Raw genomic sequence first — 17,392 nt, 5'->3', positions numbered from 1 at the left:
TAATAGTGCTGATAGGGACAGCTCAATCATGAATGGTCTTAAAAGTAAGGACAAGAAGCTTAGGGCCTGGTTCCCAGGGTACTGGTCCTACTCCTTTCCAGGTTCCCTCCTTCCCACTCTAATTCATAAAGAGTTGTTGCAGACTTCCTCACTACAGCCATTTCGGTTGCCAGCTTCCTGGCTTTATACTAGCCCAGCCCCCACCTGCTCAGGAGAGCTTCACCTTCCAGTTTGGGGTTGTTTCTCCAGACTAATCCCCTCATGTGGGGCCTATCACACTAACTGGCCATTTCTCAAGCTTCCTTAACCTTTTCAGGGTGGGTATAGGGTGAACACTCCATCACATGTACACGTTATACTTAAGGCTTATTTACATCCTCATGGGGGGAGGGGTAAATCACACTAACATTAGCTAGTGCACACTTAACAGACAAGTGCAAAACAATTCTTCAAAGCATACTAACTGGCCAAGAAATATATATTCTATAATCAAATTTGAAAGTGTACTAAGTTCATTGTGTACTGAGTCAATGTGGGCTAATGTTTGTAGGCACACACCATTCATTTGCACAAGTTTACTAGTCCACCAAATGCTATCTCATGTGGCTTTGCATGTAGCCAAGACCAGCCTGCTTACCTATGTGCCCTCCACCACTTTGGTGTCATAACACCTAGATGTCACATCCCCCGTAAATAAAGTTCATTTGTGATATATTATCCATTCTTTTTTAAATTGTGTTTGTTCCTTTACGTCTAGTTTGCCAAATTTGCTAATTTGCAGTACCATAGGTCTCCCAGTTATTAGACCTAATTAACTAACTATGCAGAATGCCTAAAACCAGCCTCAAACACTCTATGTATACATACACACACACACACATATATATATACACACATTATATGAAAAAAACTACATTAAAAGAACATTAAGGTTGCACGGTGAACCATTCATAAGTTAGGAAATGCCAGAAGTAAGGTTTCCTGGGCAATTTTAATTTGCCCACTCTCTGCAAGTATGCATTATGATATAGTCTTTAATTGCATTATCACATGCTATTTTCCCACAGGACCCCTGCTTCATTCAGTACACAGAATAGATAGCTATTAAATATTTTGTTTTATCTTCATCATTCAGTTGGTGACCTAGCTAAAAAATTTCAGCCTAAACTGTTAAAGTTTAGCAGTTGAATATAGAATTATTATTTTCCATGTCAGCTTTCCAATGGCTTTCATCACTGTAGCATCTGACTGCTTCGCAACATTAGTGAATTTAACTTCCCAACACACCTTACTGGAAGGTAAGGTGATATATCATCCCCGTTTTACAGACGGGGTACAGAGGCTCAGTAAGGCACAGAAAAATTAAGGAAAAAATTGCCAAAAGTATCCACTACTTTTGGGTACCCAACTTCAGACACCTGGGGCCTGATTTTTCAGAGACCTCAGCATTTTTATAGCACTTTAGATGTTCAAGCACAGCTCCCAATGCACAATTAGTGGCCATCTGTAAATAGTTTGGTTTGAACTAACTTACCCAGCATCCTATAGGAACTTTGTGGCAGAGGCAAGGTTAAAATCCAATTTTCCACAGTGTTATTCAATGGCCTAAGCCACGATATCATCCTTTCTTTTCTTCCATTCCCCCACCACCATTCCCTGCTCCTTACCTCTCTGCAGTCACTTCGGGCTGCATTCTCTTCCTCACACTGCCTCGGGGCCAACCGGGGAGCATTGAGAGCACAACAGAGACAGTCTCTCTCAATTCCAGTGCCCAGTACCACTGAACATCCAGCAGCTGGAATGAACAATTACAGAGAAAGTCCCCACATTCTCTGTAGCCTGGGGCTAGAGCAGGCTCAGTGCAGATAGACTCTTCAGCAAGTTTAGCTGATGGCTTCTAACAAGTCTCTACTGAGCATGTGCAAACAGCCATTTTCAGATGCTTAAAACTCAGCTAGGTTTAGGAGGATTTTCACAGAGAAGGCAAACGGCACCTCTCTTCCTGGAGAAAACTCTTTCTAAACACAGCCTCACCACTGCAAACAGCAAAACATACAAAACACAAATAGCCCTAGCAGTGCTGTCAAAAAACCTAAAAACATACACGACATGCCAAATGTCTAAAAAATATGGGGAAAAACAGCATCAGCTTCCCCTCCAAAAGGCCCAAATGTAAGCACTGACAATCAGCCGTTCTTTCCTCACTCTAAGCCCGGAAGGCTCTTTCCCCAGTTCTGCCCACAAACCTTGAAGGGCCTTCTTCCTCTGTCCCTCCTCAGAGCCCTGATTTTTGCTTTTTTCCATCCGCCTTCCAAGCCCTGGGGCCATTCTTCCTCCTCCTGTGCCTCCATTTAGCACATTACTCTGTTTGCTCTTCTGGATTGGTGGTGCTCCTCTCTGTCATGTCCCCAGATGGACAGCTGAGAGCAGCAAGCACAGACATGAACTCCTGCACATGTTCAGACTAACATGCCCATTTCAGTCATACACAGGCTGGGCTGGCTGCAGCTTGACTCAGATCCTCCTCCCGCAGTTCAAAACAAAGGGATGACTCTTAAGTGTGACTCGGAGGGGGGCATCAACTATGACTTCAGGCCAAATTGTCTTCTTTCATGACTAACTGATACAAGAGACTGAGCAACTCCACTGAGCTGGCAGGCAGTGGGAGTCCATCCTGCTCTTCTCTCTTGCGTGGACAGGTTACAGAGCCTAACAACGTACCTGTGACCCAACAGCAAAGAGTGGCCCAGGCCAGAGTTAGCAAATGGAAGAAGCTATACAGTCCAAGAAAAACCCATGTAGTTGTCCTTTCCTTGCAATGCTTCTCCCTGCTCTTTCTGGCAGTGGGCTCCCACCATAGATCCAAACTTTGTGGATCCTTGCTTATTCATTCTCGGAACTAGATTTATCCATCCTTGGATACTGCCTTAATTTACCCAGCAAATCATGGGAATTTAATACCAGAAAAGAAGTTTGTTTTCTTCACACAACTTGCCTGATATGGTTTAGGTAGAAATGCCATAAACATTAGCTCATGTTTAACAGGTGCAGTCTCTTCTGTTTAGTATCAGGGGGTAGCCGTGTTAGCCTGTATCCACAAAAACAACAAGAAGTCTGGTGGCACCTTAAAGACTAACAGATTTATTTGGGCATAAGCTTTCGTGGGTAAAACACCACTTCTTCAGATGCATAGAGTGAAAATTACAGATGCAGACATAATATAATGACACATGAAGGGAAGGAGTTACCTCACAAGTGGAGAACCAGTGTTGACAGGGCCAATTTGATCAGGGTGGATGTAGTCCACTCCCAATAATAGATGAGGAGGTGTCAATTCCAGGAGAGGCAACGCTGCTTTTGTAATGAGCCAGCCACTCCCAGTCCCTATTCAAGCCCAAATTGATGGTGTTAAATTTGCAAATGAATTTTAGTTCTGCTGTTTCTCTTTGAAGTCTGTTTCTGAAGTTTTTTGTTCAAGTATAGCTACTTTTAAATCTGTTATAGAATATCCAGGGAGATTGAAGTGTTCTCCTACTGGCTTTTGTATGTTACCATTCCTGATGTCTGATTTGTGTCCATTTATTCTTTTACGTAGGGACTGTCCGGTTTGGCCAATGGACATGGCAGAGGGGCATTGCTGGCACATGATGACATACATAACATTAGTAGATGTGCAGGTAAATGAGCCTCTGATGGTGTGGCTGATGTGGTTGGGTCCTCTGATGGTGTTGCTAGAGTAGATATGGGGACAGAGTAGGCAACGAGGTTTGCTACAGGGACTGGTTCCTGGGTTAGTGTTTCTGTGGTGTGGTGTGTATTGTTGGTGAGTATTTGCTTCAGGTTGGGGGGCTGTCTGTAAGCGAGGACTGGCCTGCCTCCCAAGGTCTGTGAGCATGAGGGATCGTTTTCCAGGATAGGTTGTAGATCATTGATAATATGCTGGAGAGGTTTTAACTGGGGGCTGTATGTGATGGCCAGTAGTGTTCCGTTATTTTCCTTGTTGGGCCTGTCCTGTAATAGGTGATTTCTGGGCTCTTTTTCTTTGCCTTCTGATATTTGTGCCTTTAGGTTACACTTGGGTCACATTTTCCAGCTTTTCTCCACAACCACAAGGGCTAGAAACTTACCTATTTTTTTAATTAATTAAAACTTAGATTGTCATGACTCCAGGAGCTGGGGCTTTACAAAAACACTAAATATCACAAGAGCTGCAATAAAATCTTGAGAATTACCAACACTGTGATAGGTAGAATGGGATACAAAATGGGGCTGTGATCTGGGCATGCATACAGGTTACAGAGGAAAAGGAAGAAGGTGAAAAGAAAACAGAGGACTGTGAAAGGGAGGAGGCAGACAATAAACAGTTGCAAAAGGGTTTAGCTTCTGATCATCATGAGTCACAGCCTCAGCTGCTATAAATTAGCTCTTATGACTTTTGGCCCAGAATATTCTAAGAAGTTCTTGGATCCCTTTAAAGTTCTCTCACCCCCATCTCTGCTTGAAACAGTTTAAGCCTTAAATAATTCAATTTTGAGTTCAATTCCATTAGCTGTAGTGGCATGTAGTGCTACACAGGTGTTACCAAATTTAACACATCGAATATGTGTGCATACTTTCACAGTTTCATTAATAGGGGTAGATGGGGTTCTACAAGGGTATATGCGCAGCATTCCACCCTTTGGAGCTACTGACATCAGACTTACTCACCAACAATATAGTTAGCTGAAACCTGAACAATGAAACGGGTGACCTCAGATTACTTTAATTTCTCCCAATTGGAAGCCTACTGCCTACCTACAAAGAGTGTAACAGTTTTTGAAAATGACTAGACTGATGACTGCCTGGTGATCAGTGACAGAAATAGTAAATTATACAAATACATATAAAATGCGATCAGTTTGATTTTTCTATAATCCATGGCTCATAATAAACAAGGGCACCAAACTTAACACTAGCTCTAAAAGGAACTTGAATAGTTGAGCTCTGGTAAGAAGGACCGATGACCTTTTGTTGGTCTCTAATGGAAAGGTCAGAGTACATATATGGGATTTCTCCTGTACAGCACACAGCACCTTAGAATGAACATGTTACCAACGTTCAATACCGTAGCTTGCTGAAACATGAACATTACCTTGTCATCTCCTTGAGACTGGGACTATGGTCACAATTTTTAGAGACCTAAGTCCCATTTTCAAATGTGGAGCCAGATTTTACATCTATTTAGGCACCTACAGAAAGGTGCCTAGTGGGATTTTTAAAAGTGCCTGATCATCAAATGAGCATTGATTTCAATGAGAGTTAGAATTCTTTAGGTTCCTAACTACCCTTGAAAATCTATCTCCACTTTTGAAAAATGGAACTTAGACTCCTAAATCACTTGGGCAATTTTGAAAATTTTACTCTATGCTTTAGTCTACATTTGGAAAACACCCGAAGACTGTGGGTGCTGTCCTAATGCTCTAGTTTCAGTGTCACCCTTGTAGAAGTGTCTGTTTTTATATTAGATTGCTCTCCATTACTGAGTTGATGGATTCCGGTCAAAAAGGAGAGATGCAAGAGTTCCCCAACAATTATGCCACAGATCCACTGTGAGACCATTATGTCACAGATCCACTGTTCTCCTTAACCTCTGAAAATAGGCCAAGAAGAATTAGTTTAAATTGAAGCAAGGGCAGTTTAGGTTGGACACTAGGAAAAACTTTCTGTCAGGGTGTTTAAGCACTGAAATAAATTGCCTAGGGAGAGTGGGAATTTCCATCATTGGACATTTTTAAGAGCAAGTTACACCTATTAGGGATGAGCTAGATAATACTTAGTCCTGCCATGAGTGCAGGGAACTGGACTAGATGACCTCTCAGGGTCCCTTCCAGTCCTACGATTCTATAATGGCATAGATTTTGATCCTCCTCTATGTGGCTGAAATCTTCATGGCACTTTATGCAAATACGCTTTACCCCATTAATTCATTAAATTTAATTCATTAATGAATTTCATTCCTTAAAATTAATGAAGGTTGGAATTTTTGCAAAGAAGCACCCGGAACAGATTTTCAAAGGCTCCTTGCAATAATTCAATTTCCCAACCCTTCAAGTGAAATTAAAATTGGAATTTTGTGGCCCTTTTTCACTAGGGACCGAAAAATACCGACCCAGTCAGGTGGGATTGCACTCAAGCAGCTAGCACAAGCCACTCCTCCTGAGTCACTGGCCACACTGCTATTTTTAGAGCTAGCTTGAGCAGAGCTAGCATGTGGAAATTACATCTCCCAGCTGCTGTGTACATACACCCTCAGAAAGAGCCTGTAGCTTTCTTTTCTCCTTGGCATATCTCTGTTTCATACCATGCATTGTAAGTAATTTTATGCTACACTCCTTTGATTTATTTTCTTGAGAGATGCTATGGGTGCAAAATTTGGGAGATTTTAAGGATCTAAATCAGAGGTGGGCAAACTACAGCCCGTGGGCCACATCCAGCCTGTGGGACCATCCTGCCCAGCCCCTGAGCTTCCAGCCGGGGAGGCTAGCCCCCGGCCCCTCTCCCGCTGTCCCCACTTCCTTGCAGCCACGCCACTGCATGGGCAGCGCTCTGGCCCACCGCTCCTGTTGGGCAGCGTGGCAGAGTGGCTGGCTCCAGCATGGTAAGGAGGTAGGGAGCAGGGGGGGGGTGGGTGGATAAGGGGCAGGGGGTTCTGAAGGGCAGTCAGGGGACAGGGAGCAGCGGGCGGTTGGATGGGGCAGAAGTTCGGGGGGGGCAGTCAGGGAATGGGGAGCAGGGAGAGTTGGTTAGGGGGTGGGGTCCCAGGGGGTGGTTAGGGGAGGGGGTGTGGATGGGGTCACGGCAGTCAGGGGCCAGGGAGCGGGGAAGGGTTGGATGGGGAGGATCTCGGGGGGGGGCGGTTAGGGGTGGGGGATCCTGGGAGGGCACGGTCAGGGGACAAGAAGCAGGGGGGGGTGGATAGGTCAGGGGTTCTGAAGGGGGCGGAAAGTGGGAGGGGGGGTGGATAGGGGCTGGGGGCCAGGCTGTTTGGGGAGACACAGCCTTCCCTACCCAGCCCTCCATACAGTTGCGCAACCCCAGTGTGGCCCTCGGACCAAAAAGTTTACCCACCCCTGATCTAAATGAATAGCTAAGTATGACATATGTATTCAGCTGTACATATATTCTGATGCATAATATTATTCCTACTACAGTGACGGATCTGACTGGTCCCAGATTTCAGCACAACAATAATAGTTATGGGGTCATTTAGTTGGGTCAGTATAAGCACATGCAACTAAACTTTTACTTGGCAAAGACGTGACTTAATCTAATTAAAATGTCAAATTACCTCAGCAGGACTGAACACACAGAGAGAACAGGATTCAAAAAGAAAGAGATGTGTTTACTTTCAAGTCACTAGATAAGCAGGAGGTAATACTGGCATATACAGGACACCTTGAACAATTAACATTTATTATTTCAAGCAGAACCCGCATGTAAAAGGATTTTGCAGCAGCACCCTTCAAGTACCATCAACATAACAATAGCCCTTTGTAGATGGCACAGTTCTATGTTAAAAAAGCCAGGCCCCAGGCACATAGTTCTGGGATTTGGATTCAAATGTCCCTGGAGTTAGTGGGGATTGGGGCAGGTTGCAACTGAGTGTCCAGGTTGCCCCGGGAAGAGGGTTGGAAGTGGCGTTCAGGCACAAACATCTCTGGAGGCATTGGCAACCAGGTTTGGAACCTGAACATCCTCGGGGGTGCACGGGAATGGTGGGAACCACAGATCAGGCACAAACGTCCCTTGGGGTGCTGGGACCCAGGGTTTAAGCATGACAAGTCCTGAGGCTGTACAGGGGCATTGGGAACCTGGATTTGAGCACAAACATTCCTGGGGGTGTACAGGGGCATTGGGAACTGGGATTCAGGCACCAATATCCCCACTGCACGCGGGTCTGTTCAATCATGAACATTCCCCAGGGGCATGCGAGGACATTGGGAACAGGAGGGTTAATCATGACTGTCCCGGGGGGCACACAGGAGCATTGGGAATGGGGTTTTTGATCACGAACATCCCTGGGAGTCCATGAGGACAATAGGGCTCGGGGTTTCATTCCCGAATGACTCCAGGATGTGTGGGGTGTTTGGGACCAGGCCAGAGTTTAGGTGTAAATATCCTCAGGGCACTGTGGTGGTTGATGGCCCAAACCCTGGATCCCTTGTCAGGATAGTGGTTGGAGAAATGGATGAAGGGGATCTTTGCAGTCTGTTGCTGGCCCTCCCCACGAAGCAGCCTCCTCTTCCTGCTGATTCAACCCACGACTGCAGCTATTCCACCATGCTCTGTAGCCAGCTTCCCACACCCACCTCCCTGCTGTTACTCTCCGCCCCTGCTCCCTCCCCTCCTGGGGCCGCTGCTGGAAGTGGAGTCGCGTGAGCCACCAGCAAGGTTTACGCATAGCAGCACACGACAGGCGCGTGGCAAAGAGCTTGCAGGAGCAGCAGTCGGTGTCCCTGCAATCTGGGACTGAGGTGATGGATAGGAAGGAGACAGGGGGCGAGGGGGGGCTGTTTGCTGCTCAGTGATTGCATGGCCTAGATCTGATCATCAAGCAGCGGAAAGTATGTGTGGAGGGGTGGGGGCGAATCCCAACCCCCACAACAGTTGCAGTTTGCGTTGAACGCCCCCCACCAGACACAATCAGCCCTGAGCATCTCGGGCAGGGATAAGGTGGGTGCAAAGTGTAAGGGGAGGAAATGTGTCAGCAGCAGCATCTGAGAGCAGCAGAGCAAACTCAGACGGGAAATGAGCTTGCAAAGTGCACCCAGCAAAATGAGCGAGGGGATAAGTTGCTTCTATGTCAACTGCAGGCTGATTAACCAAAAAACAATCACTTTGATGGCAGAGTTTTAGCAGGAGCAGGCTCATGCTTGGTTTCAGCTACATTCCCCACTCTGTAAGCACAATGTGTTTCTTGTTATAGCCAACAACAAAAAATGGGACACAGGTTTTTTCCTGTATGGGCTACATCATAATATTAAGCTGTGAGTTTAGTTCTGGACAAACAATCTCTTGTTGCATCTCTGAGATGGAGGTTAATGAATTCCCACAGATGATGTTGGCCAAACAGTGGTCAGCTTGTGACTTGATTTCCAACATCATGATGTGAGGGGATCAGTATAGAAAAGCACTTTTAAGGGAAGAGGCTGCCTACAGCAGGATTGTTTCTACAAGCTAATTGTACTAAGTGCAGCTGCATAAAGCTGGATCAACAGTAATAGAAGGCAGCGCAGACTTCCTGACGCCAGCCCTGCAGAGCTCCCACCAACAGACTGGCAATTCCAGATTGTTTTCCAGACCTTATCTCTCCGAAGTTAGGGTTTTTTGGGGTTGGTTTTTTTTTTTTTTTTTTTTTTTTTAATTTTGCGACCGGAACAAAGTAACAGGAAAATCCTTTGTAAAAGCAGAAAACGCTGTTACGGATCAGCGCACTTCACAGAATGTGTAATTAAGTATTTTGCATACAGGCTTGTCCCTCTTCCCCCCAAAAAGTCTAAAACTGCATTCTTTGAATGGATCTGAAACGTGAGACAAACAAAAAGGATCAGACACTTCCAAGTAATTGGGTTTAGGTAGGTATTTCACCAGGAACATTGACAACCTCTATGTCAAAACATATTTAGCCAACATACTTTTTTTTGATATGTTGGGTTGTGGCAATAAGGTGGAGAAGGGACAGGATTAACAACAGGTTTTAGTAAAGTCTGATGACATAAGTACGCAGCAGTTAAAGGCATTTATACTAGTTCTAGTTGGTTTTTAGATACATTTTATTACACATACAGGGTCTTGGGTATGAAAACTTTCAAGATCCTTACTCATAAGGAAAATAAGTGACTGATACCGATAGACCAAGAGCCGATAGACGGGCTCTGCTTCCCATGAAGAGCTCCATTTTCCCAAGACTTCTTGGGAGTGTCAAACCCAGGGGGCAACAACCTGAATTCTTATGTAACCCAGAGGCTATTTCCTAGAAAACCACAACAATCTGCCTGGTGAGAGAGCAGGGTCGGGAACTTTTCAAACACCTCTGCACAGAGAAGGAGCCGCGGTTTCTCTCCTTTCTCATTATGAGCTCATTACTGTTTCACACGGTGGACCAACGGGGCACAGAGGTTTCATTTCTCTTCTGATAAGGACCAGCCCAGATCATGCTAATGGAGGGCAGCAGCACCGCGGTGAGGCTGCCGGATGCAATGGGGGGGGGGGGGGGGTTGCCTCGCCCCGCCCCGCCTCTGGTTTCCAGCAGGACCCTGCCTCGGGCAGGACGGGGCGCCGGGCCCAGAACGAGCCCCGCGCGGGAATGTCCTGCGGGGCCGGGAGGGAGCAGCCGCGGGGGGCCGGGAGCCGGCGCCCCGCCTAGGGCCCCTGTTCAGCTCCCCGGGGCTGCCGGGCCCCACGCAGTGGCCTGGGAGAGGGAGGGGATCTCCCCGGCTCAGCTGTGGGTGCCCGCGGTGCCCCCGCGGTGCGCGTACGCCCGGGCCGGGGCGGCCGGGCCGGGCCCCACAGCCCAGGGCTCAGCCCCGGTCGCCATGGCAGCCGCCTAAGCGGCGCCGCCGGGCCCGGCCGAGAAAGGCGGGAGGAGGCCGCGAGGGGTGATGTCACGGGGCTGGCGCCGCGCAGTCCGGCCCGGCCCTCGGGGCTGGAGCGGGGGGGTGGGGGGCGGGGCTGCGCCGCCTGGTCCCCACACGCCGGGGGGGGGGGGGCACCGGGGAGAGCCTGGCGAGCTGGGGCTCTCAAGGCGGGGAATTCCCCTCCAGGCCGGCTCACTGCGGGGGATCAAAGCCCCCTCGCGCCAGGGCGGGGAGCTCCATCCCCCTCCGCGCCCCAGACGCTGGGGGTCGCTAGCCCCGCTCACTACAGGGCTGTCCGTCTCTCGGGGCCCTGGAGAGAGGGGTGGCCCCGGCGGGGGAGCGGGGGGCTCATGTTCTAGGGAAGAAGATGCTTCCCTCTACTGCAGGGTTGTGTGCAGCGGGGAGGAGGGTGGGAGGAAGAGCAGTAGAGCACCGCTTTGTGTGACAGGAGCTCGCATACTTTTCTTCCAGATGTTAGCAGCAGCATTTTGAGGTTGGGAATAGGGAAACAGATACAGGGTGGGGACTGACATCTATTTCTAAGGGAGTTTCACATGGAGTGTCATCTAGTCCTCTTTGCAACGTTCTTGGAGGTCCTGAGGGAAAGTGCTACAGCAGTTCCAAGGGGTACTGTTTTCTGAGATTCCCTGCTCACAGATCCATTCACCTTTTGCACAGTATGAAAATAAACAAAATCCAAGGCTGTGTGTAAAACTGCTGGGACAATTTGGACTACAAGGATTAGAAGGGGGGGGGGGAGTTTCAAAGTTTTAGGGGATCTATCTTCTATTGTAAAATCTTTCAAGAGTGACAGACTTTCAAAACAGGCCTTAAAATCAGTCTGAAAAATGACGGAGTGTAAACACAAATCAAGAGTCCCCAAGCAGAAATGGAGTTTGTGTGCTTTAAACACCACTTTTCATGCAGAAAGTACACATAGCATGGCAATCATTTGATCACAGAGTCAATTAATCTGGTTAGTTCCTCTTCATATAACTCCACTCTATAAAACAAAATTTTAAAAAATGTGAATTGTTAAGTATTCGATATGGAGGAATGAAACCAACTCTGAATGAAGCAGTCCTTTGCAAAAGCCTAGGAGGACTGTAACATTGTTTCATTATCCAGGGATGGCAGATAATGAGAGAAACATGAAGATATTTATTTATATTGGCTATTATTTTACCAATATAGTGTCAAAACAAAACCTGTTCCACTGGGGCACTTGTGGAACAGAAATACAAGCAAGTCAGTAGGGTAAAATCTGTGATAATAAATCACCAGATTTAATATAAATGAGATTTTGTTAATTTAGTGTTTAGAAGAATTGGAGTTACAGTCAGTATTTGTTTATTTTAATTAAGCTGTTGATTATTTTCCACACAGGTTTTTATTGACTGTGCCTTTTAATTGTACTTAAACAATGTACTTGTCTTCCTGTAAGATTGAATGGAGAGCTTCACTTTCACCCTTCACATTTCAAAATGATTGAATTGTGTTCCTGTCAGGCTCAGCACCGCCTACACCCCTAGATAAAAGCCCTGGGGCAAATAAGCTTGTGTTCCAGTCAGCAAAATGTCCTGTCAGAGACCTCCCCAAGCACCAGCTAAGGAATGCGACATTAATTGGAGGAAAATATTGATTGATCCCTACAGAGCTCTGCCTCCAGTTCCCAATAATGATCCCTTTCCCCCCCTCAAATGGAGTATGATGTAGCTATGTAACAAGGACCCAACAACATGGATAAATCAAATACTTGTGTGTCTTCTGTAATACAATTCTCAAATGCCCATGCTGACTTTACATCTATATATTAATGTAGTGTAAGTGGTTTTTGTGCAGTACAGAACTATGTGTGTTGGAAAATTTAACAAGTTACAGTACAATCAATCATATATAATTTCCATATCTTGAAGTTTACAATTTCATAGCTTTAGCCTTCCTTGAGTAGTCCGTGAAACAATGGGAATTAGTTCTGATAATCAGCAGTTGAGTGCAAGACAAAATGTGGGAAATGCGATTGGGCAAAAGGAAAATTTCAAAGACTGTTTCTCTCATCAAAATAATCACTGTATGTTTGTAATGTTTCTGGAAGATGTGTCTCATTGACTTCAGCAAAAGCAAAGATGCAGAAATACAGTACAGTAAATATTCACATTTGTCACCAGAATCAATCTATGCAGACTTAATTACAGTCACGTCACATGCACTGGTGGGTTACAGGTCAGCAGCCTTTCAGAGGTAATATGTGTAAATGCACTTTCAATATTTGCCTAATGATCACCAGTTAATAGCAACGTTTAAAATAGCCCTATCCTACTCATGAGACAACAAGCTAACAGTGCAGTGACTTCTCAGTTTTTTAAATCCCTGAGCTATCAGTTCTGTCGCTGAGTATTCTGTCATTATAGGAAAAAGTTCCAGTTGATCTTGTTCATTTATTTGACTTTTTTATGCTTATACCTCCTGCAGTGCTTCAGCATACAATACTTATTAGTGAAGGTGATGTACACAACCATATATAAAAAAGAAAGACCTGTTTGTTACCATAATTCAAACTGACTTTCAGGAAGTATCAGGCTTCACTGACACCATGTTACAACTGCAGACTTTATCTGCTTATGACAGGTTTCAGAGTAGCAGCCGTGATAGTCTGTATCCACAAAAAGAAAAGGAGGACTTGTGGCACCTTAGAGACTAACAAATTTATTTGAGCATAAGCTTTCGTGAGCTATAGCTCACTTCCTTTGGTGTATTCTGCACTTATCATGTTTATAGTGTGTCCACCACTACCACACCACACACAAAAATGCTCATAATGTGCTTATGCTCCCAGAGCCTAGTTCATTTTCAGATCCTAAATTTGCAACATTTTTCATTCCAATTTTATCCAAGCTAGCTCTTTAAAATGAAGATGAAAATATTAGGGGAGCATCTGTTGTACTGGAGAGGGCTGAGGGCTCTGTGATCAGACCTGGCTCTTTGCAACCACAATGCAAAATGCCCATTTCATTCCTTTCTCAGTGCCTTTGTAAAATGAGTCAGGAGAGCTCAGCAGTTACTGTACAGTATTTACTATCCTCAGCTGTGCCTAGAATAGCCACACCCCATTCCTCACGATTGGCTCAGAATGCGGAAGACCTGAACCTTCTTTTAGGTTTTTTTGTACCAGTGAGAATGTTTCCCTGCCTGATGGACACATTGGGTGCCTCCAATGGCAGCAAGCACTGGCTGGATTTGGCAGCTCCTGAGCCTGCAGTATAAAAGCAAGTAGAGGCAGCTTGCTGCTTCATTCTGAGCTCAGGCAGCTGCTTAGAGAAAGAAAAGGAAGGGAGGTAGTCAAGCAGGCAGAGAGATCCCTTAGTGTGTGTTTTCTGTACCCTGGAAGTCGGGCTCTCTCCCAGCATGAAAGCTTTCAGTCCTGTCAGATCCGTCAGGAAAAACAGCCTCTCTGAACACACCCTGGGAATATCCCGGAGCAAAACCCCCGTGGATGATCCTATGAGTTTGCTATACAACATGAACGACTGCTATTCCAAACTGAAAGAGCTAGTGCCCAGCATCCCTCAGAACAAAAAAGTGAGCAAGATGGAAATTCTGCAGCACGTTATTGACTACATCCTGGACCTGCAGATTGCTTTAGACTCACACCCCAGTATTGTCAGCCTCCATCACCAGAGACCAGGACCAAATCCTTCCTCCAGAACTCCTCTGACCACCTTAAACACAGACATCAGCATCTTGTCATTACAGGTAAATGTCTTAGCCCTGGTTGTATGCAGTGTTGTTGTAGCTGTGTTGGCCTGAAGAAGAACTCTGTGTAAGCTTGAAAGCTTGTATCTCTGAGCAACAGAAGTTGGTCCAATAAAAGATATTACCTCACCTACCTTGTCTCATTAGCCTTGGCTGGCTTTTCTCCCTCCTTGTTGGCTGTCTTCCTGGCCTATGTGCAGAGTCTGAGATTGGACCTTTATAGTGATAATGGACATTGCAGTTAGGAAGTCAGTACTAGCGTGATGTATCTTTTATGATGGGGGTGACTGGCATGAGAAACTGTTACATGTTTTTTTGTAGCTAATACTAATCATTTTAGATTGAAATAGATGAAAATACCCCAATTGCTAGGCAGCCCTAGTAATGTTGGTTGTCATTGTGAATCCATATGACATGTCACAATTAGAATGAGCTTCATGATCCAGAGTATTTTGTATTTTTTGTCGTGCTGTTAAGATATTTAACACTGCACTGTTTTTATTTTTCTTCTTTACAGACATCTGAATTCCCTTCAGAATTAATGTCAAATGACAGCAAAGCACTTTGTGGCTAAATTCAATGGTGAGTGTTTGTGGCTCTTTGTTTTCAAAGAATAAATATAATGCAAAATACAATTTATTTTGGGGAGGAAAATGTGTGTATGGGCTTGGATTTAAGACACTTTTTAATTTATAATAAAAGTAACAGGTTTATCGGAGGATACCTTTATAACCAGTAATCAAGCCATAACAATTACACTAGTAATTCATTTGGGGGTAGCCCAAATGAAAGTGCATTTTCGCCTTGCAAATAAGTAGTATAGACTGTTTACCCTGATACTATCCCTTTGTACTTAAATATATCACCACAAAATGTAAATTCTGTGATTATCTGTTCCTAAAACTCTAACCTTCAGATGAAGTGACTGATTTAGTTGAGGATTTTAGCATAATCCGTTAAATTTTGTGATGTGGGATTGTCTGCACTGTCAGTTAAATAAGTGTCTGCTTCTAATCAAATAATTGCTGTAAGAGGCAGACTGGCGCCTCTGAGCAGTGCAGTTACAGAGATCCAAATAGAGTTTGGACTGAGAATCCTCTTTCTGCCCCTCCTGCTGAACGTATGTTATTTTAATGTTTAATTTGTGCTTTTGAGGGGGGTGCATGTGTGTGTGTGTTTTGCATCTGGACGCCAGGGTTTGCCCAATCTTTGAGTGTTTGGTTAAATGTTCAAACTGTGGCTTCCTCTCTGGCGCCAGTCTGTCCGGATCTCTGCCCTGTTAGCATTCTCCTAAATACTCCTCTTTTCAATCTTTTGCAGGTGTTTGCTGACTTTTTTTTCCCCCACAAGAAAATGTCTACAGGATTTTTTTTTTGTTTTTTTGAGGTGCTGAACTTATTTTTCAGCTGTATCTGGAGGGGGAATCTACATCTAATTAAATGGACCTTTTAAAACTAATAAAGAAGAAAAGAACTGAGATCTCTCCCCCCCTCCCCAACTTGGACTGATCTTAACTATTTATGAAGAGACTTTAAATGCCCTTTCCCTAGTTGGAAGGTGTCCTTTATATACTATTCCCAGCATGGGGAGTGAAACATAAAAACTCACAAGGAATTGCCCATTTTAAAGCAGACTTTGCCTTTTATTCCAAAGGTGGAGCGTGAGTATCAGGAGGATCCAGTGTTCAGTTTCTTAGGGAAGTCCATGGTCAGAAATGACCTTTTGATGCAAGCCTAGGATTGAATACTGTGTATATATTTATATATAAATATATATATATATATATATATATGAGAGTGAAACCTTGTGAACTCTTTAATCAGAGTTTTCTTGTATAGTGGCAGAAATGTACATTTCTGCAAAAAGTGTAATGATGTACTTAATCATGCTAAACTTTTTATAAAAGTTTAGTTGTAAACTTAACCCTTTTTATACAAAATAAATCAAGTGTGTTTATTGAAATGATTTCCTGCTTTATTCTTGGGGGCCAACAGTTTGCTGGGGCCAGCCAGGTGTTATAATTTTACAAAGTAACAGTTCAAATATGTGTAGAACATAAAATTACTATAAGTTACTATTTTTAATTTCTTGTAATTTGACTAAAACTTATTTTAATGTATGTTCCAAACTTCTAGCCAATCATCTTATAAACAGTGTATAAGAAATTGCCAGAGTTATGGATTATTACAGAGCCGATGCTATTGAGGAACAGTTTGGAAATATACACAAAAGTAGTTAGTCCTAAGAAATTCCCTTGGTGTTTGATTCCCCCCCCCCGTTGATGACTCACTTTCAGTTCTCCAGTAGTGCTGCCCAAGATCTGGTAACTTGCTTTTAGAATAATTACACAGAATTAAGGGCTGTGGCTAGCTATTAGTCTCCCAACCACTTAATTTCTGCAAAAGGCTTTGAATGCAAAAGTTGGTGATGCGTTAACATGTGATTTGGAATAATGAAGTGACTGTTGCCTTTCCACACTGGAATTTACATGCTTCCATGCAATAGCTCAGTGAAATGGGTTTTCTAATCAGTTGCAGCAGCTTCTCCATATGACTATTGAGAATTGAACTAAATCACTGCTGTGTTACTGATTAAACTTTGGCTGGTCCTAGCATTAACTCTTTCTCCATGAAAGAGAAATTAAGCCTGTAATGAGACTCAACATTTTTAAAAGCAAAGTATGATTTGGTATTTCTTATGTATACATTCTAGTACTACTCAAGGGCATTTGTTGTACTGTACTTGTCCACTGTAAGTTACCTGTCTTCATCTGATTTATTTTGTTGCCATAACATAAGAGGGAGGGTGGGGATGCATTTACTTGAACCTCCTGGTATTGCACTCTATTTTAAACTAAGCTATAAAGTTTCCTAAACTGGGAATTCCAAACAAGTCAACTTCAAAATCCTATACCTGAATGGAGTTATTTGCAGTGGAATGAGGGGAACTCTGATAATGGTCTGGGTAAGGACTGTTCTGCAGAAGGAATTACCTTAGGCCTGGTGGGTCGGGTTGAGATTTGT

At 44.4% G+C, this 17,392-nt stretch overlaps 1 protein-coding gene across 1 annotated transcript; it reads left to right on the top strand.

The window, feature by feature from the left end:
* Positions 1–13,577: 13,577 nt before the first annotated feature.
* ID2 (inhibitor of DNA binding 2) lies at positions 13,578–16,331 on the top strand. Its single transcript, XM_073336078.2, has 3 exons — positions 13,578–14,369; positions 14,887–14,951; positions 15,690–16,331. The coding sequence occupies exons 1-2, from the start codon at positions 14,022–14,024 to the stop codon at positions 14,941–14,943; spliced, it is 405 nt and encodes a 134-aa protein (XP_073192179.1). The 5' UTR covers positions 13,578–14,021; the 3' UTR covers positions 14,944–14,951; positions 15,690–16,331.
* The last annotated feature ends 1,061 nt before the right edge of the window (positions 16,332–17,392 follow it).

Source organism: Lepidochelys kempii, chromosome 3 (assembly GCF_965140285.1).
Source record: "Lepidochelys kempii isolate rLepKem1 chromosome 3, rLepKem1.hap1, whole genome shotgun sequence".
Classification (NCBI taxonomy): Eukaryota; Metazoa; Chordata; order Testudines; family Cheloniidae; genus Lepidochelys; species Lepidochelys kempii.
This window is presented reverse-complemented; position numbering and strand designations above follow the sequence as displayed.

What these genes read in the sequence shown, in the direction of transcription:
- ID2 (XM_073336078.2), top strand. Translation starts at nt 14,022, where the DNA reads ATGAAAGCTTTCAGTCCTGTCAGATCCGTCAGGAAAAACAGCCTCTCT. An exon ending in TCAGCATCTTGTCATTACAG is followed by an intron (nt 14,370 to 14,886) that starts GTAAATGTCTTA and finishes TCTTCTTTACAG; the next exon opens with ACATCTGAATTCCCTTCAGA.